This window comes from Emys orbicularis, chromosome 11, assembly GCF_028017835.1.
Source record: "Emys orbicularis isolate rEmyOrb1 chromosome 11, rEmyOrb1.hap1, whole genome shotgun sequence".
Classification (NCBI taxonomy): domain Eukaryota; kingdom Metazoa; phylum Chordata; order Testudines; family Emydidae; genus Emys; species Emys orbicularis.
In genome coordinates, this window is record NC_088693.1 from 33,409,140 (window position 1) to 33,434,296 (window position 25,157).

At 40.7% G+C, this 25,157-nt stretch overlaps 1 protein-coding gene across 2 annotated transcripts in view; it reads left to right on the forward strand.

The window, feature by feature from the left end:
• Positions 1 to 25,157, forward strand: part of SLC4A10 (solute carrier family 4 member 10) — a 176,592-nt gene that overhangs the window by 70,911 nt on the left and 80,524 nt on the right. For both annotated transcript variants that reach the window (XM_065413209.1, XM_065413210.1), the window contains exons 4-5: positions 3,742 to 3,880; positions 14,120 to 14,280. In XM_065413209.1, coding sequence (XP_065269281.1) covers positions 3,742 to 3,880; positions 14,120 to 14,280 — 300 coding nt within the window. The remainder of the gene's footprint in view (positions 1 to 3,741; positions 3,881 to 14,119; positions 14,281 to 25,157) is intronic.

Sequence of the window (25,157 nt, forward strand, 5' to 3'; positions counted from 1 at the left end):
ATGCAGCTGACAATTTCTGCTAACCAAAACACAGAGCTGCAAATAACTCAGAAGTACATTTGGCAGCAATTTTTGGATTCTACCATGTGCTAAACATAAGTCCTATGGAGGATTTTAATCACACTTTGTCTATATGGATTTCACAGAAATGAGCTATTTTTAATGCTTCATTTCATTTGCTGTTCAGGACAGTACACTACAACACAAATGTGCAGTACAATATATGACAATTTACAGAAAATAAATTCTGCCTTCTTTATATTCATGGTTACAGTAGTGAAGGGAGCTTACCACATGCAGCAACAGTTTTCCACATGCAAAGGAAAAGAGTTAGCCAAGTGGCAGGGGTTAGAAGAGAGGAAAACTGCAAAGAGTACCTCACAGAGTTCCCCGCACATCATCTCCCCTTCCCCAGACAGCATTCAGACCCAGCTGACAAAGCCCCTGGATTCCCAGGGATTAGAAATAGGTCAGGCTCCTCATGCACATTTCCCCCCACTCTTATGCTCCCTCGCAGTGCAGCTCCATTGGCTTAAAGGTTGGGACCATATCAGAGCTTCTCAAACTGGGGTGCCGGGGGTTTGGAATGTATTCTGTGTGTGGGGGAGGGGTGAGAAGCTTTAGGGGGAAAAAAAGTACTGCGCACATTCACAGCTGGATGACCATAGAGTAACGGCTGCTGATCGGGCGCCCAGCTCTGAACACAGCGCCACCGCCACCCTTACTTCTGCACTGTTGCTGGTGATGGCGCTGCCTTCAGAGCTGGGCATCCGACCAGCAGCCACCATTCTCCACTCTGCCTTCAGAGCTGGTTGACAGAAAAGCAGCAGCTGCTGACCGGGCATCCAGAGTGGGGAGGGGAAGAGGCATAAACTACTACAGACACAAAGAAGGGGGGCGCAATCAAATAAGTTTGAGACCCACTGGACTATATTATCTTCTCTAGGGAGTCTCTATGGGACTGGTTAGAAAATGATGTATTAGTGGAGTTCCCCCTTCCCCTGGCCCAGTTTCCCATCAACCCACACCCAATGGAGTTGTGATGACTTGTGTGTTGCCTTCCTGCTTATTGCTTCCTGCTCCCTCTTCATGTTGGTTTCCTGCTTCCTAAACTCAGTGTTGTAGTTTGCGTGCCTCTGTGTGTATACACATAGCACTGGGTGTGTGCAGTTATCCAGGGCCTGCTGTTACATACCTGCCATTTGGACTGTTATGATTTTTGTTCAGACTGTTGCTGACTTAACAGGTTTGTGGTAATTACATGTTTTGATTGACCACCTACTTGCATGTTATGCTTTGATTTCCTTATGATTTGAGATTGCTGTTCTGGGATGCATCAGAACATAACAGTGGGCATGCCCTCTCCTCCCAATAGGACTCACAGGGTTCCCAATTCTGGAGAGAGCCTTTCTCAAAGAGAGGAAGGGAGAGACTTAGGGTTGCCAACTGTCATATGACTTGCATCCAGCAGGGTTGCAAGGATTCCCCCACAGTTTACCTTCCTGGCTCCTGATGGTTGTTAGGCAGAAGAATTGGGGGCAGCCAACCTGCCTCTCCTCTTCTGCTTTCTCTCTCTTCCACCTGAGGGTAGCCCACACGGAACAATTAAGAGGAGGCTTCTCCAGTGGCCTACCAGCAAGGGAGATGAGGAGGCTCAAAAGGTGTGATGGAGAATGGGAGTGTAAGGTGGGGACAGAGACTGGGACTGGAAAGATGGGTACAAGATCAGGGACATGCAGGGCAGGGTCAGAGGATGGCCGGTGATGCAGAATAGGAAGGCATGGGCTGAAAGAAGAAAGAGAAGAAGATAATGAGGAGCAGGAGCAGAATGGAGGAGGTTGCTCCAGATCTTGAAAGACCCCACAAAAAACAATTTTGCACCCTTCAGTTTACCCATCCCCTCCCCGCCCAGGGTCTCCCAGGCCCTGGCTCTCCCAGACTCTCCCTATCTTTCACCCTGACTTTCCTGAGCTGCCCCTTGCTCCCTCAACAGCTTCCACCAGCTTGTGAAGGCTAGGCTCCTCCCCCCCCCCCGCACCTGCTCACTCTGCTTGGGGAATTTATACCCTTAGGAAATGGCGACACGTTCTCACTGGTGAAAAATGTCACAAGTGTTGCTACTCTGTTTGGTAGCTTTGGCATTGGTGCCACAGAAGTGGGTATTTCTATAGCTGAATTCAGCCTACCACACCACTAGACTCCTTCAGCACCTCTGATCAGCACTTTGCTCTCTGTGCTCTTAGGTTAAGTGCCACCTTATCAGAAAGACTAAACTTTCACAGGATGTGAGAGCAGACTGGGAGAGCTAGTGTTGCTTAACCCCAGAATAAAGTGGTAAAGTAACATTTCAGTCAGACTGTACCCCAGGCACAGCAAGGCAGGGGTGCTGGAACAATTTGTATAGTGGGGGTGCTGAGAGCCATTGAACCCCACTGCAAACCCTGCATATAATGGAAACCACTTCAAGCCAGGGGGTGTGGCAGCAACCCCAGCATCCCTAGTTCCAGCACCTATGCAGCAGCATGTCTGCTACTCCATTTCTCAGTTGACTAGCAGCATGGCTCCTACAGGCACTCACAAAGGATTCTTGGTTGTTCTTTCAGCTGTGAAGTACGTTGGCAGAAACAGTAACTATACATTTCTGGAGATATTGGATGTCATCCACAGTTGTATGATTTGAGATTTGGATTTTATTAAAAATAGGTTTTAAGGTTGTTACAGCATTTGAACCAATACAACTGTAGTATGCAAACAAGTGCACTATGACTTAAGTCAAGTGCACTATGACTGCCTGAGTTTTCTCTCATATTTCAAAGCACTAGTCATAAGGGAAGAGCAGTCTGTCTCTGAGACAATGTAGCTGCTGATTGGGCAGTGAGGAGAGAATCAGAGGGGAAAAGAAAGAAGGGAAAAGATGGTGTAAAGGGAGGAGAGCAGGAAGAGAGGATAAGAAATGGGGAAGTCAAGAATAGATAGGAAAAAGAACTGTTGGAATGGCACCAATTATTCTTACTATTCTAGCCAGCCAGTCTGTCTGTCTGTCTGTCTGTCTCTCTCTCTATATATATTGTTTCTAACTATTTAGGCAGGTCCAGAAGGACAATTTATGTCAGTGAATAATGAGAGATTTGAAATTTATGGAGGGTATTTTCTTTTGGGACCTATCAATATAAGTTTAATGGAAAAAATGAATGCAAATGTAGTACCCCAAATTTGTGAACTGAGTTAAATTTGTACATTAAAAATCAGGCCACAGTAGTTATCTTGTCTGACACTTAGCGGTACCTGTGCTTTATTTTACCCTGTTAGGCTGGGTGAGACATCATTAAACCACATTTGTAAGTATCTGTATACTTCACATTGTGAAAAATGTGTTTGTCTGTTTTGGATATATTTATTTAATTTAGGTAATTTAGACTGAATAAACAGGTCTTAATAGTAAAGTGCTGTGTGCTCTACAGTTCATAGAGCGTGAGTTAAAGCATGGCTGAACTGACAAGATGTGTGATTATTTTATGTATTACAATACTTGTTTGTGAAGGTTAATTATCTGGATAACAGACAGCTGAATAATCGCATGAAATTTCAGTCATTTGCTTACTGAAGGCATACAAATGACGGTTCCCACTAATGTAAAATCATTTTGCATTTAATCCTTGCTGAAAAAATGCACGTTACTAATTCGGTCCAATCACAGTCTCTGTTGGCTGTTTTTTGATGATATTTGTGTTTCCTCCCCAGACACCCCATCACAAAGGGTACAGTTTATTCTTGGAACAGAGGATGATGATGAGGAACACATTCCTCATGACCTCTTTACTGAACTTGATGAGATTTGCTGCCGTGAAGGAGAGGACGCTGAATGGAGAGAGACAGCAAGGTAAGTATTTTTGTCAGTAACTGATGGTCACTGAAAGTGTGGTGAGACATTTCAAAGTTGTAGCAGGCCCAGGAACAGATTCTGGATACAAAACTTAAACAAAAAAACAAACAAACAAACAAAATTTAAATCCTTGTATAACTAGTATTGCCACAGTATCTGTCTTTCCTTAAGACCCAGATGTTTTAATTTGGATTTAACATATATAGGTCAGAATGAAAATTGAATGAAAGAACTGACATAAACAAAAAATATCTATTACTTATAGTAAAGTAGACCCTTTTATTTATATTTTAGGCCATCATTTTTACATGTATTTTTAAACTTACACAACCGGGAACATATCCTTGAGAAATCCATGAATTGGCCTCTTTATTAAAAGATCACAGGAAAGAGGGAATAACATTACCATAGCCAAATTAAACTTAAGATAAACTCAAATATTCACAGAGTCCAATCTTTAATGAGCAGATGCTCTGGAGACTTTGAATATTCAATGTTAGATCATTTCACTTCTGCAGAATTAAAATGTGGAAAGAATGCCTGCCCAGATTGTTTCTCTGCTGAAAGACATTAACATTGAATATCAATTACATAACTGCTTGTTTTTCTTCCTCAGGCTTCTCTAAGTGTGGGAGTCACTTACTATATACCTGGTTTCAGTGGGGCATTACATTTCCAACAAATCTGGATTTTGGGGCTTACCATTTTTCTCCTTGGAATCTCTGCACCCTCTTCCTTTAGAGATATCTCCTGATATCTCCTTTAGAGATATCAGGGCAGATCTGTGGCTTCAATATGGCCCTGGTGGATCAAAGAGGCTGTAGATTTGGCTGAATTGACCAACTGAGGAGTCTATCTGTGGGGGGAATACCCAGGTGGTGTTGTTCCCAGGGGCCAAGAGCGGTCAATAGTCCCTGTGACCTCACTGCAATTGTGTAAGCTCAGTGGGGCACAGAAAGGTTCCTTGTGCCCATCTCCTCCATTGTGTGTCCATGCAGGGGGCATCCACAATCTGTGCATATGCTTTTTTCAATGGACTCGAGTAGATTACACCACAAAATTGATGTTCTGTGAGTCCTAAAATATTCATATTCACAGTCAAAGAAAGAAAATATATTTTCTCTTTTTTTCAAAAGGCCTGGGGAATGATCTTCATTTTACTCATACTAATTAAAGATGGTTTATATCTTGAAGAAAAAAAAACAATTCTGTTCATAGTTACAGAATTTTTCAGCAGGGAAGTGAAATAAGAATGTCTTCTGGGAAGCATTACAGAAGTATGTTTCTTAGAAATTATTCTGATTTTTATGTAACATAAGCTTATAATCAAGACAGAATTCCAAATAAATAGCTGAAATAAAAGAAACATCCATTTAACTTGGTCTATCATATGTCTGTTTTAATTGTCCTCCTTCCTCCTCAAAGTAGATAAGAAAGCACATTTTGTATTGTACATACACACTAGTAAACTAATAAGTGTAATGAAGTGGAGTAGGTATTACATATTACTGAATATATCACTAATCCTGGAACAATAGGCTTTTAGAGTAAATCCTTGATCCAGCATTCAGTTCCAGTAAGTAGGCTTTGTTCTGGAGACAACCGTAGTTGTAGGAGTAACATTAATATATAGAGCACTTTTCATCAGCAGATCTCAAAGTGCTTTGCAAAGGAAGTCAGTATTGTCACCCGCATTTTACAGATTGGGAATCAGGGACGAAGTGACTTGCCTACAGTCACCCAACAGTCAGTGGCAGAGCCAGGAATAGAATCCAGTTCTGCCAAGACCCAGTCCAGTGCTCTGTCCACTAAGACTCATTGCCTGGTAGGAGTCAGGAAGAGGAGGAATCCTGCCCTTCAAGTCAGGGAACGCCTCTTATCCTGTTGCTGTATCTGCAGTGCTTGTGGTAGCTGTTGAAGCTCCTGCTCTCTCCCTGCTCATAGGGAATGACTAGTGGATTTGCATAGCGGCAAATTCTCCAACCCCTCTATTCCCTCCTCAGCTCACCCTCACCCCCCTGAGTACTGGGCATAGCTAAGCTTCAAAGAACACAGCTCCATGGCATGCAAAGGGCATAGGGTACGAATGATGTGAGGAGCCACAGGGAGGTGCTGGTTCCTCACCCTTGCAAAAGCAAAATTCCATTGGTTCCACTGTGATTAGGGACTTCTGTGGCTGTAGAGGTGTGTGTGTGTGTGTGTGTGTGTGTGTGTGTGTGTGTGTGTGTGTGTGTGTGTGTGGATTTCCCTTTATAATATTGCCACAAAGGAATGGCATAAGAATGCCCAGTGTTTCTGATGGATTTTTGACTCTGGTGTTAAATGTAATCATTTTAGAATATCTTCTTTTATAAACATGACTGACTGTGTATTTATTGTTTGCATAGTACCATCAGTGTGCTAGGTACTTTACAGACCAGCTAACAGACTTATTGTGTAATTGTCACAGAGTGTGGGGGAGTCAGGGCCCTGCACCCCCCACTTCCTGCGATTCACCATGGCTCTCAGCCAGCCAGTAAAACAGAAGGTTTGTTAGACGACGGGAACACAGCCCAAAACAGAGCTTGTAGGTGGGTGTTGGCCATTCTCTGTGCAGACACCATCACACTGGCCCTCTCGGGCTCTGCAACAATCACACACCCTTATCCCACCACCTAGATACTTAAGAAATGCATAGGGGAAACTGAGGCACCCACACAGTATTCAGTGAAAACATTATGAACATTCCCACTTTGTCACAGTAATCAATTGCCAGAAAAGGAACACCAAGAGCCCAGTCCAGCTCCCATCAAACTCCATGGCAGTTTCACTATTGACCTTAATGAGCACAGAACAAGGCATCAAATAGTTACATATACATTTTACCAAGAAGAGGTGTGGTGAATCTCTGGTGCAATATGTCTGGACCCTTCTACAATTCCATTTGATGGAGCTTGCATGCACAGTCATTATTCTGGAACCTTTTATAAATGTTGTGTGCAAGCTGTGTAAGATTCATTGAGACATTTGCTGCTCAGTTAGTCAAAATGGTAGCAGCTATTGAAGAGGAGTGTGGGTAAGATTTGGCTGAAGCTCAATATCTCTGGGAAGAACAGAACAGATTTATCTAAACAGAGGGAAAGGACTTAGCAAGCTGCTGTGGAGGATTTAAAGTGGCAGAGGCTCAGTTGTGTTGTCTCAAAGGCAGATTCCAATCCTAATGAGGCCATCAATACAATATTATTCATTCAGAACATTTTTTATGGTTAATAATGGTTTGGTATACTAACCATTTAACTATATTATTAAACATAAATAATTGGATTATTTCTTTTTTGCAACAGGCCACATGGCAACAATAATTATGCACTATTATTTAGAAATCAAACATATACAGGAATTAAAACATCATAAAGTAATCAGAACATTTGTCAACATTTCGTGAAAGCAGGAATCTCCTATGTCAGCCCTAAAGTGATCCATTTTGCCCCTTTAATGATGATAAGGAGGAAGAAATGTGTCCTTTTGGTAAATGTCATTCAATGTTACTAATAGAATAATTTGCACAGATGACCTGGCTGTACTATTGTGTACAGAATGCTTGATTTATATGTCCTATAAAAGTACTTAGTGCACTTGTAACCCACACACCTCCTGGATGTGGTGTTCTGTCCCCTCTGGTAGCACCAAGACCACTTAGAGATTAATGAGTCTGCTGTAGCCTTAGCTAATAGTCATATGGTTTTTAGCTCATGCAGTAGAGGCTCATGCATTTAGCTCCAGAGGTCCCAGGTTTGATCCCGCCCACCGGGGTCTGTCGGCATTATAAGTGGGGGCTCGTCCAGGATATCAACTGGGAAGTCTCTGAAGCTCAGGACATGCTTCCTCAGCTAGGGGAAGCATGTAACCCACACACCTCCTGGATGTGGTGTTTTATCCCTTCTAGTGGCACCAAGACCACTTAGAGATTAATGAGTCTGCTACAGCATTAGCTAAGGAGCATGTGGCTTTTAGCTCATGCAGTAGAGGCTCGTGCACTAAGTTTCAAAGGTCCCAGATTCAATCCTGCCTGCTGACGACCGGGGTCTGTCAGTGTTACACACACATTATAAAGAAACAAATCTGGAGATAGTAGTTAGACTTATAATACATACACAGTAGTGCAACAGCATGTTGCTCTGTCAGAATTGTATGTACTTGATTGATAAATGCTATTGAAGTTCAAGTCTATCGAACCAGCTTTTTGCATTGCTGAGTGGGACAGTGGTTTAGATTTCCCATGGTTGAACCTCAAAAGGTCACCCCAAATTTGAGTGCTTATCTGAGTCTTATTCAGATCTCTTTAGTCTGCCTATTTGTAGTTGAAATCTCAGGAGAACGTCCTGTCTCATGAAAGCACTTCTGCTCCTGGAACTGACCAGAATATAGTAAACCAGTGCGGTAAGAAGTTAACCAAAATTTTTAGATCTTCAGGAGAGGTTAAGCTTAATTTTTGATGAAAATTATGATCTCTGTTGTTATATTCAAATCAGTTTTCCCATCCATAGTTTTGAGAGATAGGTAGCTAACAGGTGCATTGGTTATGACATGAATGCCAACTGACAATCACTGATAGGGCAAAATAAAAACCCACTTTTTCCAAATGGTCTACACTTCCTTCCAAAGACATAAGGTCACACAACTTGTCTCCCTTTGCCACTTCTAGTTTGTCTCTGAGCAGTTTATTTACTTTGGTTCATTTTCAAATTAACATTGGCAAAAGTTCATGTCAAAACAGGTACAATTTGTAGGATTATGATACCTGTGCTAGTCAAGCAGGTTGCAAGTGAATAAATACTTGGGGAGATACAGCAGGCCCTGAAATAGATATTACTGGGCCCCATAAGCCTGATATTTTGCACTGAAAAGTTATGGCAAAGAATACTACAAAGTGTTCATATGCTCTATTTCATGTTATACCATGTACAAAATACCTGATACATTTAAAAAACAGTGACTGGTTTTGTTTTTAAATTGGACAGTCCAGTTAGCACTTTGGTTCTATAACAGAATGTCACCATTGGAGAAACAGTTGAAGTATTTTATTTTATTTTATTTTATTTTATTAGCCAATCCTGCCTGTAGGAGAGGTCATACATTTCTTCCCCACCCACCTCCCATGGCTAAAGAAAGTGTCAAGTTGCAAAAACTGAGCATGGATTTTGAACGCTCCAAAATTTGTATTTCTGTTTTTATTCAGCCCACTATAAAAGAATGGGAAAACTTGGATCCAGGCCGCGGTTAGGATTTCTAAACCTTTTATGTTCCTGAAGTTTGGTGATAAAGTCAGGGGTTTGATAAAGACACAACTCTGGGCTATTATTCCTTTTCCTTTTTTTTTTTTTTAAAGCTCACCAAATACATTTGCATAAAGATTAGGTCTTTGTTCCTTTTAGAGTTTCTGTTACTGATGCTTATTCCTTGTTTTAAGTAATAATCTCCTGACGTGGTTAACAAGCATCACATGAGGTAGTGTATCCAACTCAAAATATAGAGAAGAAAACCAGTCCAGGAACACTCCACTCAGAGCATGGCATCAGCAGTGTTGTGCGACTGTAGCATGCCTCAGAACTATTAACTAGTAGTGCAAGATGAAATCTTAAGAAATAAAGATCATGTTTTCATACAAATATTTTTAGTACTAAAAGCAGACAGGTGGGAATCTTACTGTTCGAATGAATTCAGATTGACTTGGATACGATCACTGACATATATGGAAAACTGCTGAAAGACCATATACATAGGATAATGACACAGTGTCTATTAAGGCATCTCAAGGCTCTGCGTTAGGGCCATTCTTATTTAATATGTTGATCCAGAAAAGGGATTAAAAATCATGTTTACACGCAGACACTACTATGTAAGGAGGAGTTGGGAACACCCAAGAATGAAGACAAAGTAATAATGCAAACGGACCCAAGGAGATTAGAAACATGGATGGAAAATAAACTGAGCCTCAGTTTGTTAAAATGCAAACTAACACATCAGAAATAAACCACACAAAATGCAAATATTCAAGAGGAGGAAGAATCCTGGAAAGCAGTAATGGTAAAAGTGCCCTGGACAACAGGTTAGAATGAGTATCTGGGCAGCAAATAAGGTCAGTGCGGTTTTGGGCTGTAAACACAGAGGCACCACTTCATAGAGTAGGGAGGTAAAAGTCTCTTCTTATATAGTTCTGGTGTAACTGTGCCTAGGCTATTGAGTTTATTTATGGATACATCATTATAGAGAGATACTGATTTACAAAAGAAGATTCTAAGAGATATGAGATATAATCTGAAATATTTTATGTCATTATAATGAGAAGGACCAACGCAAAGATGCAGGTCTTCCTAAAATGCAGACTAGTTATAAAAGACACAAAGTTCAAACTAGTTTTCATGAGATACTCTGAAAGCAAAAGACACCAGGCAGAATGTGATTGAACACGCAGTATAGAATGCTAAATCTGATCTCAAATATATTATGAAGAGTTTGGCCAGTCCCACGGAATGTGGAATATTATAGTTTTCACATTATGTTTTACCGCATCATATGATTTTTTCTGACAGTGTTTGATTCAGTTGGTGTAATTTTGTGTGGAAAAAGTACACCTGTATGAAAACCATTGCTTTGGACTAATCTAGAAAAGCAATAATTGCAAGTTGAAAATGAAATCTTAACACAATATTCTGTTGTGAAATAGAGTGTCAACTGTACCTTGATATAATCACGTGAGACCAATTGCTAATTGTAAAGTCATAGAATCCATCAAATTTATAATGACAAACAATAGTTAATATTGGTATTTTAGTGTGTGGGGTGTTTGGTGCTATGTCACCAAGCCTGCTTTATCAAGTCAATGTTCATTATAGAGAACACCAAATACTATCCATCTACCCATTCCTTGATCAGAAAATGTAGAGAGCTGAACAGCCCAGGGCATACTCAGGAGAAACATACCGAAAGTGTACTCAATTCACATTATGTTCTGTGTGTATGCTGTTTTTGTTTCATGTCCTATGCAGGCCTTAAGGGAGTTTGGCACTGAATTTTAAAAAGGTGTCTCAGAAGACCAAAAGCCTGGAATACTATAGATGCCTGTGGGTTGTGTCTTAGAAAATAGTATAGTGATCCTTAGGTGCAGAAAAAATCAGTAGAAAACCACCACCTCATGGCTGATATAATATGAAGATTAACATTGCCTAGGGCATTCACAAGAAAGTGTTGGGTGATCAAAGATAGGCAATGAAGCAGAATAGTTTGCATTAAATTTCCATGTTACGATTAAATCACTACCTCTGCAACTGTAATTGCAAATTTTATCATTTTTATGGCCTCTTGAACAGAAATAGATCTTTTCAGCCCCTTTCCTCTGTCCTCATTAGACATTTAATTAAAAAGTGTCCCCCCAATTTAACTGAGCATTGAAGGAAACACTCAGGTACACTTACTCCAAAACATAGTATCTTGCCTTCATATAGTGCTTCTACGAGTAAAGCATTAGCTAGCAGGAGTAGCTAATTAACTTCAGGTTCCCCCAAGTTTGTATCTGAGGCTTAACTGAGTGACACCTGAAACACCAAACAGGCAGTTTCATTTTCTGAATAACTTCTGTGAGTGAAATTCAGCCATCTACAGAGCGTCAGCCCAAGACTCATGAAGCATTCAAATGATTACAGGTTTAAGTGGGAATTAAATAGGACATAGGCCTTGGATTAGCCCCATCTACACAAGGATGAATTTCACCCACAGAAGACATTTTGAAAATGAATTTAAATAGCCTGTTTCCTTTTTCAGGTTTTATTCCATTAAACTTCAGAACCAATCTCCCTTTATAGTGTTGCGGCGGAATATAATAATGCAAACACTTGAGAACTGCATGCTTTGTTAATCTCACCTCAGTCAGGAGTCAAATGATAGCACAGGGAATCCTGACACCAAAAAACAGTTTTGTTTGGTTAAAGGAAGGCCTTGCATAATAACTTTTTCACAGGAAACTCTTAAAACATTTTAGGGTGGTTAGTCCTCAGAAAGAATTTGTTTTGCAAAGAGCTGTCTTCTTTTGGAAGAGGTGCAGCAAGGATCTGCCTCTCTCACCCCCCTCATTCCCCACTTCCCAATTTGAACTCTTGTCTATGTCTATATACAAGGTGTAAGGTAGTGGGGAAATAGGGCTCTTATTTATAAGATTAATGACAAAATCGAATAATGTCATGTGGTACGGATAGAGTTTGGGTCATATTTTCTTCTGGTGTCACTCCACTGAAGTAGTTACACTGAAACCAGCAGAGAATTTGACTGTTTATCTCTCTATATAAAAAAATGCAGATATGCAATTAAAATTTTCATTACATGGCTAACAGAGTGTTTTGGAGAGAGATAGTGTAGCAGTCTCGGACTTTTTTTCCCCTAAAGTGTTTACTAGTTTCTTGTCTCTTGTCCAAACCTCCTCCTTATAGACAGAGCTGATAGTGTTGCCTAATACTTTCCATATTTTCAGTTTCTTATAACTTTCCCAGACTCTAACCATTCTGGCTGAAATTTCCCATACTAGGTGTCTGCCTCAGGCTGAATTTTGTTTGAAAAGTTTCAGCTAAAATAGTTCAGGTGCTCTCAAGAATGAAATTAGAAATGCCTATGTTAAATGCCCATGTTAAAAAGTTCTTAGTCATTTCATTGAGAAGCTCTGGTATCCCTATTCTTTTGAGTAAGGTAGTTTAAATTTGGCTCGGGGCAGTCTTTGTGTCAGAGATGTAACTTTTGCTGTCCATGTGGAAATCCACTCAAATTTGGCCAAGTTTTAAGCCTTTGAAAAATCCCACCTTGCACATGCTCAGTAGAGACTTGTTAAAGTTTAGAAGTTAAGTTCTGTGAATATTTCCTCTGTACTTGGCATGGTCCAGCCTGAAGGTGCAGGGGGCTGAGCAGGACTTTCTCTGCAAATGTTGCTATTGGCTGATGTGAGCCACTGTGACAAAGCATACTGTAACTGCATGCAGGGAGACTGTTTCCTGTGCTTTGCTGGTGACCAGACAGCACAGAGGAGAAAGAAGGCGTGACTTGACTGGAATATAGAGGGGGAAGTGTGTGAGGAGTGAGGTGTGGGGAGGGCATGGAGGTAGGAGATGAACGGGTTGCAAGATCTGGGATGGGGTGGCCAGTGGAGGTGGGGAGTGGGACAGGAGTTGGATAGGAGCAGAGGGAGAGGAGGAGGTTGGGGGGCATATAGGTGCAGAGGGAGAGGAGAGCAGGATCCAGGGAATGGAGTTGTGAAGGACCAGAGAAGGAGGGAGGCATGAGCTGGGGGAGTTGGATAGCAGAAGAAAGCAGGAGCCGAGGCGATGGGTGGTGGATAGAGCCAGAGGTGGTGGCGGGCAGGACCTGGGAGAGTTGGATAGGAGAAGAGGGTGGAAGGTAGGAGCCTGGGATGGGGATGGATAGGAACAGGGGAGAGGAAGCAGGAGCTGGTCTGTGTGTGTGTGTGGGGGAGGGAGGGATGGGATGATGTATAGGAACAAAGTGGGGCTGGGACAGGACATACAGGAATGGGGGAGCAGAGACAGGTTTGGTGGGGGACATGGGCAGTAGAGTATATAACCACTAGAGCACGCTCTATTCCAAAACTTGGAAATGAACCCAGGAGTCCTGAGTCTCTGCATTCATCTGCTGCCAGCAAATAGTCGTGAATCCACTGACAAAGCATGTGTCTCATCCCTCTCTGGTGCCTGGGCTATGTAGAGTATAACAGCCTACTATTGCTACCAGTTACTTCATTAGCTCAAGTGGCGGAGATCTGTACTGTTGAGTGTCAGTATTGCTCTACATGATGGACTTTCTGGGTTTTTTTCAGTTTACTTTTTTCTAGGATTTATATTAATTTTGTAGCAGTTCTTTACCACTCCACATTCCCAGAGTTTTTCTGACATACAGTATCAATGATTCTGACACACAAAGCAGTTTTAGCCATGACAGGGCACAAAACAAAACATGTTATGTTATTTTTTATCTGCTTTCCCCTTCAACTCTCAGGATGAAATAAATGTTCAACAAATGGTAAGGGACAAAATTGCTGGGGGTGGGGGGGGGAGGGAATGTTCTCATGTTTCCTGCAAACAATAGAGAGTAAAATAAAACCAAACAAAATATTTGATAGTGTCCATTGAATATGCATGAAAATAACTCACTTTTCATTTCCTATATACAAAAGGCTTACTAAGCTGTTTGTTTGCATAGATGGTTGAAGTTTGAAGAAGATGTAGAGGATGGTGGAGAGAGATGGAGCAAACCATACGTTGCCACTCTGTCACTTCATAGCTTGTTTGAGTTGAGAAGTTGTATCCTGAATGGTACAGTTCTACTGGACATGAGAGCTAATTCTTTAGAAGAAATTGCAGGTATACTGATGTTTTATACCAATAACCTATCATGATAAATATTAATGTTGGAAACTAAAGTATGTATCACTTATCAGAGAGCTTTTGCATAAAAATCAGCTGTATGTAGAAATTTGTTCTATAAATATTTTACATGTATTAAAAATCTAAAATTGAAGTTGAGCAGTATTGTAGTAACATATTTTATAGCTAACTTTGCATAAGTTGTAGGTGTTTAATCAGAGTGGATGTGTTCTCTACTCCACTTCTGCTACCACACATTCAAAATTATATATATGCTAAGTTCCACAAATTAAAGCCATTTTTGAGATGGCTGATCACAAACAGACAAATCATCTTAAACATCTCTTAAAGCCTCAACAGTTTTCCACCATGCTGAAATAACACAAAACCAGCTGAATGGGCTTTTTTCCAAATTTACAAATATGCATCTTTGGCTTGAGAACAAGATAGAGAAATTTCAGGCGATAGTGTATATTTTCTAGGAAGTTGTAGATGCCTTAAAATAGGATCTTAGAATGAAACTGGCTTTTTAAATTATATAAAGGTTGCTCCCATCATGATATAGGAAGCATCTGTAGGATGCAAAGTGTACTAGCACTTGCTCAATGGTATAATGTTTATGTGCAGCCTCACAGTAGACATTTCAGATTATAGACCTTAAACCCAATTCTCACTGTATTGATGCTCTTCATGGGGAGACACAGTCACAACTCTCATAACAGCTTTAGGGAGTTTCATTTACGATTCTCTTCTATACTGCTAGGAAAATTCAGCCCTCTGTAACTTCATAATGACATACCTCGTACATGAGCATGCTGAACTGGGTAAGAAGGGAATGGACTGGGAAGAAACTCAGAAATTGTACAATTCACATAAGTTTCACTCGGGGGGAAAGAGGAGAAAATTGAAGTTTTTTGAGTTTGAAAGACCACATTTTATACAAGTCAGGGCAATTCTAGATGGAATTTATTGGGGGGTAAGTATGTAATGGTGACAATAGCAGGGGATCACAGAGGAAAACTAAAATATTCAAAAAATGTTAGATGTGTGTGAGTAGACAATAAAAGGCTAGGGTGACTCATGTACAGAGTGCAAAAAACAATCGGTTGAGAACAGAATGACCCAAGAATGGCCATGAAATATGTTGAGATTCAGAGTTTTCCCCCCAACTTAATCTCTTGATGCTTGGGCTGGCAGAGGTTGGAACATCATGGAAAAAGCATGATCAGCTTTTGGAGCACCTCTTGTCACGTTTGTGTGATTCCAGCTGACTGATGCTTGGAGCAGAGGACTCTGCAAGATAGAATCATTGAAATTATACAGATCCAGAGGTCCATCACCCTGCCACTGAAAAATTAAATAATAAAATATTCAGCAGTTATCAGCCAGAAATGTGTACCTGTGACAGTTCTTGGGTTACCCAGGAGTCAGGACTGTGGGTCTCCTTGTTGCCTCCTGCCTCCTGGCACTGCCAGCATTCTTCTCTGGGCTAATGCCAGCCCTTCCTTCACCAGGCAAGTTAACAAACCACAAACCCCAAGTTCTTTTGAATCATTGCCCTGTGATATCCAGCCCCTGACATTGGCTCCTCACAGAATTTCCAGATCCTCTTCATCCAAAGGTGCAGTATGCTCCAGTTCACCGGTTTTACCTTAAACCACTGCTCCTGTAAACCACACAGCACTTGTGAACACTTATAGTAAAGCAAAAGAAGGTTTATTTAAGAAAGAATAAAGATTTAATTAGAAACGAGAGAGCGGTGGAAACAATTGGTTGCAATAAAAAACGAAATCATAATCAATAGTTCTTATCCAGTAAAGTAGATCTCCTCCCCCCCAAAGCTCAGTCTGTTGCAGACCTGGCTAGTTTCTCAAGAACCAGGACCCAAATGTTCATGAAAGCACCCCCTCACCTGGGATTGAGAGTCTTGACAAGTGATGAGATTTCTGTAGATACTTTACACGTTACTCTTTATGTATAACTATCCGGTTAGACATGTGTTTGGTGTGGTGAGTTTGTCACATTTGAGGTGAGAGCTGCTTGCAAAGAATAGGGGACCCATTGCCAAGGAGTCTGTGTCACAGAACCATCTCCCACCTCCATTTCCCTCAAACACTGTGCATTTCACCCTACTTCAGAGGTGAGAGTCAGGGAGAAGGAATGGAGGCTTCAGCCCCCTCAGAAGAGAAAAATTAGAAACACAAAGCACCCATTATGAGAACAGTTACAGCAAAAGAATAGTGTAAAAAATTATGAGTGCTTAAAACTTACATTAATTTGCTTGAGAGTTCAAAATGGGAGATGGTACCTATAAGCAGGGTCTGAATGTATGCTTCCCTGACAGCTAGCTGGGAGGGGAAGAGACTATGGGTGTGTTTATGTAAATACAGTTTGCTCCTGCTCTGTTTACATATTCATCATTTACAGCTGTGTCAAAGGATCAACTTTGGCTGGTGTTGGGTACAAATGACCTTAGTACCGAATGCAGGGGTAGTGAAATATGGTTACCAATGTTGTAATTATTGTAGTAATACAGGAAAGCAGGACTGTGCTTAACCTGTCCCAAATGAGGGGAGGCACCACCAGTTGAAAGAACCTCATTAAGGAGAGGGTCAAATGTCAGAGCCCTGCAAAAGTAAGCAGGGTGGAGACAGAAGTTCTGGTCAGGAGGCTGCACAACCCTCTTCCCCCCCCCCTTCTCTCTAGACTGGCTTAACCTGTTCTTCCTCACTGTTTATTTTAATTGCTCAATCAGAGCTGAAACCCATTGTGGTAGGACTGTTTCTGCCCTGCCTGCTAAGAGCTAAATTCACTGAGAGCTGAAATCACTTTAGATGGGGCAGTGTTTCTGCCCAGCCCGCAAAAGAGCTGAAAATCACTGAGAGACTGATGTGCAGCGGTCACAGCAGAGAGGCAGAAAGTGACTGACAGTCAGCTGGCGAATGAGTGACCAGCAGGGTGATGGCAGAGGCACAATGAGCAGCCAGCAGGGTGGCGGCAGAGAGGTGTGATGAGCGACCAGCAGGGTGGTGGCGGAGAGGCGCTATGAGCGGCCAGCATGGTTGCTGGTGGAAGGGCACGACAAGAGCAATGAGCAGACCAACAGACTGAGTAAGATGCCTCTTTACCCCCCACCCAACTCTGCAGATGCACCTCTGAACTCTGGGTCTGCGCTGACCAAGGATAGCAACTGAGAGTGGGATGCAGAGAAGGGTTGGGCATGTGAAAGGGACTTTTGGGTTGCTGGACTTAAGAACCTGAGGGGAAAAGGGCACTGCCCAACCTACTTCGGAGTGGGTCTTTTACTCGTGGTTTATGTTTATGAATCCTGTTTGCAGTGTTTTCCCAAATTAACTCTGAGTTACTTCCCTCCTTTTATTAAAAGTTGCTTTTCTACACTCGTACTCTGTGCTTGTGAGTGGGGAAGTATTGCCTCTCAGAGGTGCCCAGGGGTGGTGTGTAATTTTCACAGGTTACTGGGTGGGGGCTCGAGCCGGTTCTGTGTTGTACTGATGGAAAGGAACCCCTAGATATTAAACACGGCCCTGGTTGCTGCTGGCTCCACCTGGCAGAAGGGTTACATACCTTTTGTTTTATATAAAGGTGGAAAAGTAATAGTGAGGAAACTTTGCCTCACACACCAGAAGAGAGTATACAGGAATTGGATTTACACACAGCTGGTAATGTATTTAAGGTCAGATAAGCTTCATCATAGTAATCTGAATGAGGCAACAGGGGAGATGTACATAGGGTCAGCTCTTACAGAGACATTAAAGTTGGTTGGGATGGGGGTGGCTGCTCCCCACAGCAGGCACCCTTCTCAAACTTGTGTGTCAAAGTGGTGTGAGATATTGTAAATTCAGTCTACAGTAGTTTGTGTGGTTTCCCCTTCTGTGCTAAGGATCCCATTCTTCCAGGGGCTGAATAAGAATGTCAGGATTTGGCTTGATAATGAGAAAAGATGGATGTGAGGGATAGAAGTGAGACTGGCAGTTTGCTAGGACAAAGGGGTATGCCAATGTGGTGTTTTATTACTATGTATAACAAAACTTATTAATTTTTTATCAAGAAGATCACTTGCCTACCACCCAGTTTTACTGTTCTGATTGCTAGCCCTGTCTCACTCAGGCTGGAAAAACCCAGTGGTCAGCCTCAATCAGGGCAATGCTAAGTCTTAGGTATGGTTTCAGATTGATGAACTAGAAGCATCAGTCATTCAGTCAGTCCATCTCCCTAATGAAATAAGTGTTCCACTCCAAAATAAATTTCTTCATGAACTTTGATGAAGTAACATTGAGCATTATGGATTTTTTTTTTTGTCAGCTTTCTGAAGATATCTGATAGCAAGACCACAATGCATTTATAGTCTCTGGAGCACTAGTTGCTGTCAGTTCTCCTTTTCTTTGTTGTATTCTTGAAACTTTAGAAGTCACAGCATTAGTTTGTTCTGAGACCATTTTCGCAGGTAATTGGTCTGTTAACTTGTCTTTTGGTACAGGAGCTTGATTTACGGTTGTAATGTAATTTTTTGGATTGGTTCCATTTCCAAAATCTTTTGACTTACTGCTTAGAAAAAGTTTTTTGTTTGTTCTCAGAACTTTCCCCAAACCTATATATAGCCTAGGAGTGGCAGCTATCATTATTGATGAAGTTCTCCCTCATTTGGTATCTTCTCTGATACAAATAGTAGATTGTTATATTACAAGGTTTGATTGATTGCTGCTTTTAGAATCTGCAATTTTAACAGCCATCCTCCTGACTGTCTTTCTTAACTACTTTGCAAGTGTTTCACCTCACTCTGAGGGTATTGTTCTGTAACTCAGATAGATTTGTATCTTCCATGCTGTCTTGGGGTTTTCTGAAGAGATTTTTCACTATTATAAATAAAGTTGCTAGTTCATTTGATTAGGGATGTCATTCTATTATTATTATTATTTGAATTGCAGTAGTACTGGAAAGCCTTATAGGGATCAAGCTTCATTGTGCTAGGCATGGTACAAACACACAGGAAGATAGGGTCTCAGCTCCTAAGAGTTCGCAAAACGATGCAACAAATGAGCGTGGCAAACAGAAAGGATGGAGGAGGAAGAAGGAGGTTTAGCAGTAATAAGGTCAGATAGTTACATAGGCTTGCTGTGTATGTACACAGCTCTGATAGTTCCAATTAATAGGAAAGGGTTTTTATTCCTATATAAATAAAATAAGTCCTGGTCTTGAAGTGTAATGATGAAATTTGTACTTATCAGCAAAGTCTTTAAAGTCTCTTTTACTAAATAATTGCCCATTATTAGTTGTTATAGTTCCACTTATGGGACACCGCATTTTGGAAACATTGGTTTGATTCTAGAAATGACAGGAGTTCTGCTTGTGTTGAATAATATTGACACTTAGTAAATTAAAGAAACAGTTCCTGGGTACCACAGAGCATCCCTAAATACAGAGGTCAATCCCAACCTTTCCCTGTTGTCACAGGTTCTCTTGTCTGTTGGCATCATTTTCTTCAGAAAATTGTTCAATACTTGCAGTATTGCCTTCTATCCATGATTATGCTAGGCCAGTACAATGACATTCACACTCATCATTTAGTTTTCTCGATGCCACCAGATACTTCCTGTGTTGCAAAACTTATTTTCTTAAGGTAGAGGGTACTATGCACTTTTGCTTTTAGTAACACTCCTCAGTTAACCTAAGTCCTTATCTTTGTGGTGCATAATTGGTTTCTGTGTTTTTTCCTGCTATTTCTACCTTTTTAATAACTTTGCATAGGATTTTTATAGTCTCTCTATGGATAATTTTCCACATTATTCTATGTAAGACATGTCACTCTGATTATAACAAGTAAAATTGTTATATACATATATTTTCAGTTTATTTGCCTGGAGACTGTATTATGCTCATGGCAGTATATCTGCCATCAGAAACTTGCTGTCTGGACTACATTCCTGCTTCAAATTACACATTTGTAAATGCAACAACAGTCTTTCTATCCTTGAAGAAGTTTCACTTAACCTGCATTGTTAGATTGTGATCAGGGGTTTTTGTCTGCTTCAGCCAAGACTTTTAATCCATATAAGCACTCTCTTTATTCATTGAAATGTTCAAAATCCAGAACGTAGCCCTAGACTCTTTCTCTATTTGAGTATACATTTTTTAAAGATCTTAATATGCTTGAGATAAAATCTACAGGTGAACAATTATTTTAACGTTGTTGCACTAAGATGGCTTTCAAAACATTTTGTGCTACATCCCTAGAAACTGTTTGTTAATTCTGCATTCAAATATTGTACCACTCGTCATGCGAGTTTTAAAATTATCCCATTCCCCTTCATCATTTCCATTCTTCATTTTCTTTTGTTTTGTATTCAAACGTTGTCCCTATTTAAAAGAAATATCTGTAAGACCGTGAGCTTGTTGGGCCAGGGACATGTCTATTTGTATCTGATGATTAAGTGCAATACATATCTGCAATGCTCTATATGGAAATAATATATTGTTGTTCTAGCTGGGTTTCCTGAGATGAATTTTCACATCAGGCGTTGTAGGTCTTTTAGATTGTATGTTCTTGGCATTTCTCAATTTGCTATTCATTTTTCTTTGTCCCTCATTGAAAAGTACTTCACCCGGGATTTCAGTCTGTTTAAAAAGAACACATTTCCTTTACTTCAATTTTAAACCACTTTTACCTATATTTGAGTACAATACATAATCTTCTGTCATGTATCTCTGGTGTAGCTCCCCCTATTAATATACAGTCATTACACACTCTTTACAAGAATTCCTTTGAACTGTAGTAGTCTATCGACCACTTCTAGTGCAGACCATATGTCCAAATGAAGTCTCAAGAATCTGTCATCCAAATAGTGTATTTTGGAACTTGTCTTTTCAAGAGGTATTTGCCAGAAGATAGTTGCAATATCCAATTCAGAGAACCACTTTACTCTGTTATTCTTCCCATTATTTCAGTTCAAATTGGCAGATAAAACTGTTCTCTTTTGATATTTTTATTTAGTTCCTTTGGATCCATGCAAATTCTCAGATTACCATCTGGTTTGTTGACTAACCACTGAATGAACCCAGAAGGTTCTAGCACTCAGCATATGATTCCATTTTCTATCATTTGGCTCAAAGAATTTTTGGTCAACCTTTAGTGATGGTACTTTCTTTGTCTGGTCTCTGGTCTTGCAATTTATTTTGGTTGTACTCAGTGTGTTTTAGGCAAACAGCAGACCCCTTCAAATAAATAAATGTATTCAGCATGACCTCTGTGTGTCTATTAGCTTTTCAATGAACCGCACACTTTATGTTTGAACTTTTCCATAATTTCAAATCCAGTATTGATTGTCAGCCCTTTTCTACTCTTACAAATGTCAGCTCATGCACTATACCATTATATTCTTTAGGGCGTTCACATGTTCCTCATGCTGAAATTTTCTCTCTGTGTAATGGCTCAATCCTGTTAGTGAGGTCATTGGGCTTTGCAGGCCCTCAGCATCTCATGGCTGAGTGTGCAGTTTCACTGTCTTTGGTAATATCCTGTTAAGCTTTCAATCTGTGCAAATCTTGTTTGCAAGTATGTTTGCTTGATTCTAGGCACCAATTTACATTTACTTTTTGGTGCATTTTAGACTCCCTATTCATATGCAACTTTCTTACTGAGAAACTGTTTCTCAGTCTGTGGTGGACTCATTTTGCATATCTAGATATTTCCCCCTAATAGCACATGCTTGAAAAGAGGTTTTTTTAATACAGCGTTTATGATACACATTACCACAAGTATGACATTGTCTGTGAACAAGCTGCTTCCCACAGGTTTGGCACTGCCTTTGTCTTTAATTCTTTCATTCAGTTTGCACCCTTTTCGCCAACCTGGTTTTTGTTTTTGCTAACATTTGATCACCTCCAGATGCAAGCCTTCATCAGGTTGGCAAAGTTGTGCTGCTTTGTCTAGAGGTTAACTCCATGTTTCTTAGCAACCTTTCAGTAACTACAATAGTCACAAATTAGGGAATCTCTCATATTTCCAAAATTACTTGACTGATGTTGAAATTTCAGCTCAGTTCCATTCAGTGGTCTCATTTTCCACCTTGTGTATGTGACCAAAACAAACAGTATTCACACACTTTCATTTTTTTAGGGTTGCAAAATACCTATTTAATGCTCTAATGGAAACAGGGGCGGCTCTATGTATTTTGCCGCTCCAAGCACGGCAGTCAGGCAGCCTTCGGTGGCATGTCTGCGGGAGGTCCGCCGGTCACACGCCTTCGGCGTACCCGCCGCCAAATTGCCGCTGAAACCGTGGGACCGGCGGACCTCCCGCAGGCATGCCGCCGAAGGCAGCCTGACTGCCGCCCTCACAGCGACTGGCAGGCCGCCCCCCTGTGGCTTGCCGCCGCAGGCACGTGCTTGGTGCCTGGAGCCGCCCCTGAATGGAAACAAAGTATTGTCTCCATACGTTATGAGATGCACAGTGTCACACTGACACAGCCCTGAATTGCCTGGCAGCTCTGATGTTCTCACCAAGCTATGAGCCAGGAGGGTCTCTCACTTTTACTTTCTGTGGACTTCTCTGCACTTATTATTGAGCAAAGCAACAGGCTCCTACCCTAGTCCTACAGTATTCCTACTCCTACACTCTCTCACAAACAGAAGTTGGTCTAATAAAAGATATTACTTCATCCACCTTGTCTCTCTCCTACCCTAGAAGGCAGCAAGTGTCATTCCCCCATTTTACACATCAGTAGCAGAGATGTTGAACAAAGTACATTTGAGGGAAATTTGGGAATAGAACCCAGCTTTTTAATCTACTCAGCCACACTGCTTCTCAGAATGAACATGTCAAATATATGTTTGTAGCTAACCTGGTGTGTGTGTGTGTGTGTGTGTGTGTGTGTGTGTGTGTGTGTGTGTGTGTGTATATATATATATATATATATATATATACATACACACACTATTGTAACCACTAGACACACTTCCCTCCTTGAGCCAGAAACAGAACTCAGTAATCCTGATCTCCAACATTCTGTTGCTGTCTAGTAAATAGTTGTGTAACTCACTGGGAAAGTGTCTCTCTAATCCCCCTCCAGTGGCTGATCAAACTTGAGAGTAACAGCTCAAGTGATAGAGGTCTGGGTTGGGGATCTAGGTCCTAGATTCAAATCCTGTTGACAATCCATGCAGGGAACTTTTATGGTCCATGATAGAATTTGTTTTTCCTTTTTTAAAAAAAAAAAAAAAAAAAAACCTGGTTTATTGAGTTCACACACAGAGAAAATATCCATAAAAATAGGTTGCGAGGTTAACAAACCCTTACAATCTATTGATTATGGCATGACAGACAACAAAACCTAAGGATTCCACATTCTGGTTATTTGTCACACATTTTGATTGAATATATCACACAATAGCAGGTTTAAAGGTTGAGCTAGCTTCACTAGCCCTGTGGCATCCTTGTGTTCCTTGGGTCAAATTCTCTGCTGGTGTAAACTGACACAGCTCCTTTGAAGTCAATGGGGCTGGGCCAATTTACACCAAAAGAATTTGGCCCTCTGATCTTGAGGACTTTCACCGTGCCCAGCTGCTGCACAGCAGAGAAAAAAGGAGTGGGGAAAAGCTCTTCGGGTCTTCACCTTTCCTTGCTCACTGGTACAGGGGACAGGCTCTAGGCGTCTAATGGATTTTAGCTGCTATTTTGGAGGGGTTAAAAATTAGATAATTGGTCAAGTACTGCTCACAGTTACTCCAGTGTAAATCTGGTGTATCTCCAATGTAAACAGTGGAGTTGCTCCAGAGCAAAATTTGTCTCTTTTGTGATATTCTCTGAGAACAGAATGAAGACTTTTATTATCCCTGTTTTTCACCTTGACATGGGAGTGGCTAATTTCATATATAAGGAAAGTGAGAATTTAAGGGTTGTAGAAAACTATAGCTTTTTCAGTACAAAGAACTGTTGGTTTGTATTGCTGTTTACAGAAATATATGAATTATACAAATGTCTTGTGTAGTCTTCAATAGCAAATGTAGAGTCTGAAACTGCCAGGGGCTCAGGACCTCAAAATGCTGGTGGGGAACTCAGGCAGGTTTGGACTCAGTAGGCTTAAATTTTCAAAGCTGCCTAAGGAATTTGGATGTATTATTTCTCTTAATGAAAAGTGGGTGCCCAAATCCCTTAGGTGACTCTGCAAATCTCAATAATTAAGGTCCCAGTAATAGTAATTAATAATAATTAAGGGCCCAATCTGGTTCCCAGTGAAGACTCCCATTGACTTCACTCACATTAATGGTTCATATTCATGCTTTTGACTTGATCCTGTTCCCACTGAAATTGATTTGAATACTGTATTTGACTTCAGTGGGAGAAGGATTGGCCCTGTTTGTTCTTTCAGCTTCCAAATTACATGATTGCTAGATCAATATTAGATCATGGATTAACATAAAGTGGTCTAATGTTGCATGTTTTACTCTATTTTGTTAAGTGTTTTTTAATCACAGAATTAGGTTATAGACAGTATAAAGATATTTTAAATGAGTCTGATTGGGGAGAGATCTTGAAATTAAATATAAAGGAATAGTAAAGAAATTCAAGTTTCTTTGAATCTTTCTTTAAAAAAAACGGACCAAGAAGGATGAATTTTCTGCTTAAAAAATAAACAATGTTTTCTTCACTGTTTCTTTGTAAACCAAGATTTTCTTACTGCCAAAAGCCGTAAGAAACTTAAGGCTTTATCAGTGTCAACATTTCTCATGCCTCACTGTGTTACCATGTCCACTAACTGCAGATAATAATAGAATGCGGTTTAATGATATTCCTAACTCTTCTGCACAGTTTACTTTTCAAAGAGTTGCATACTGTAGTTGTGATACTGCCTTATACA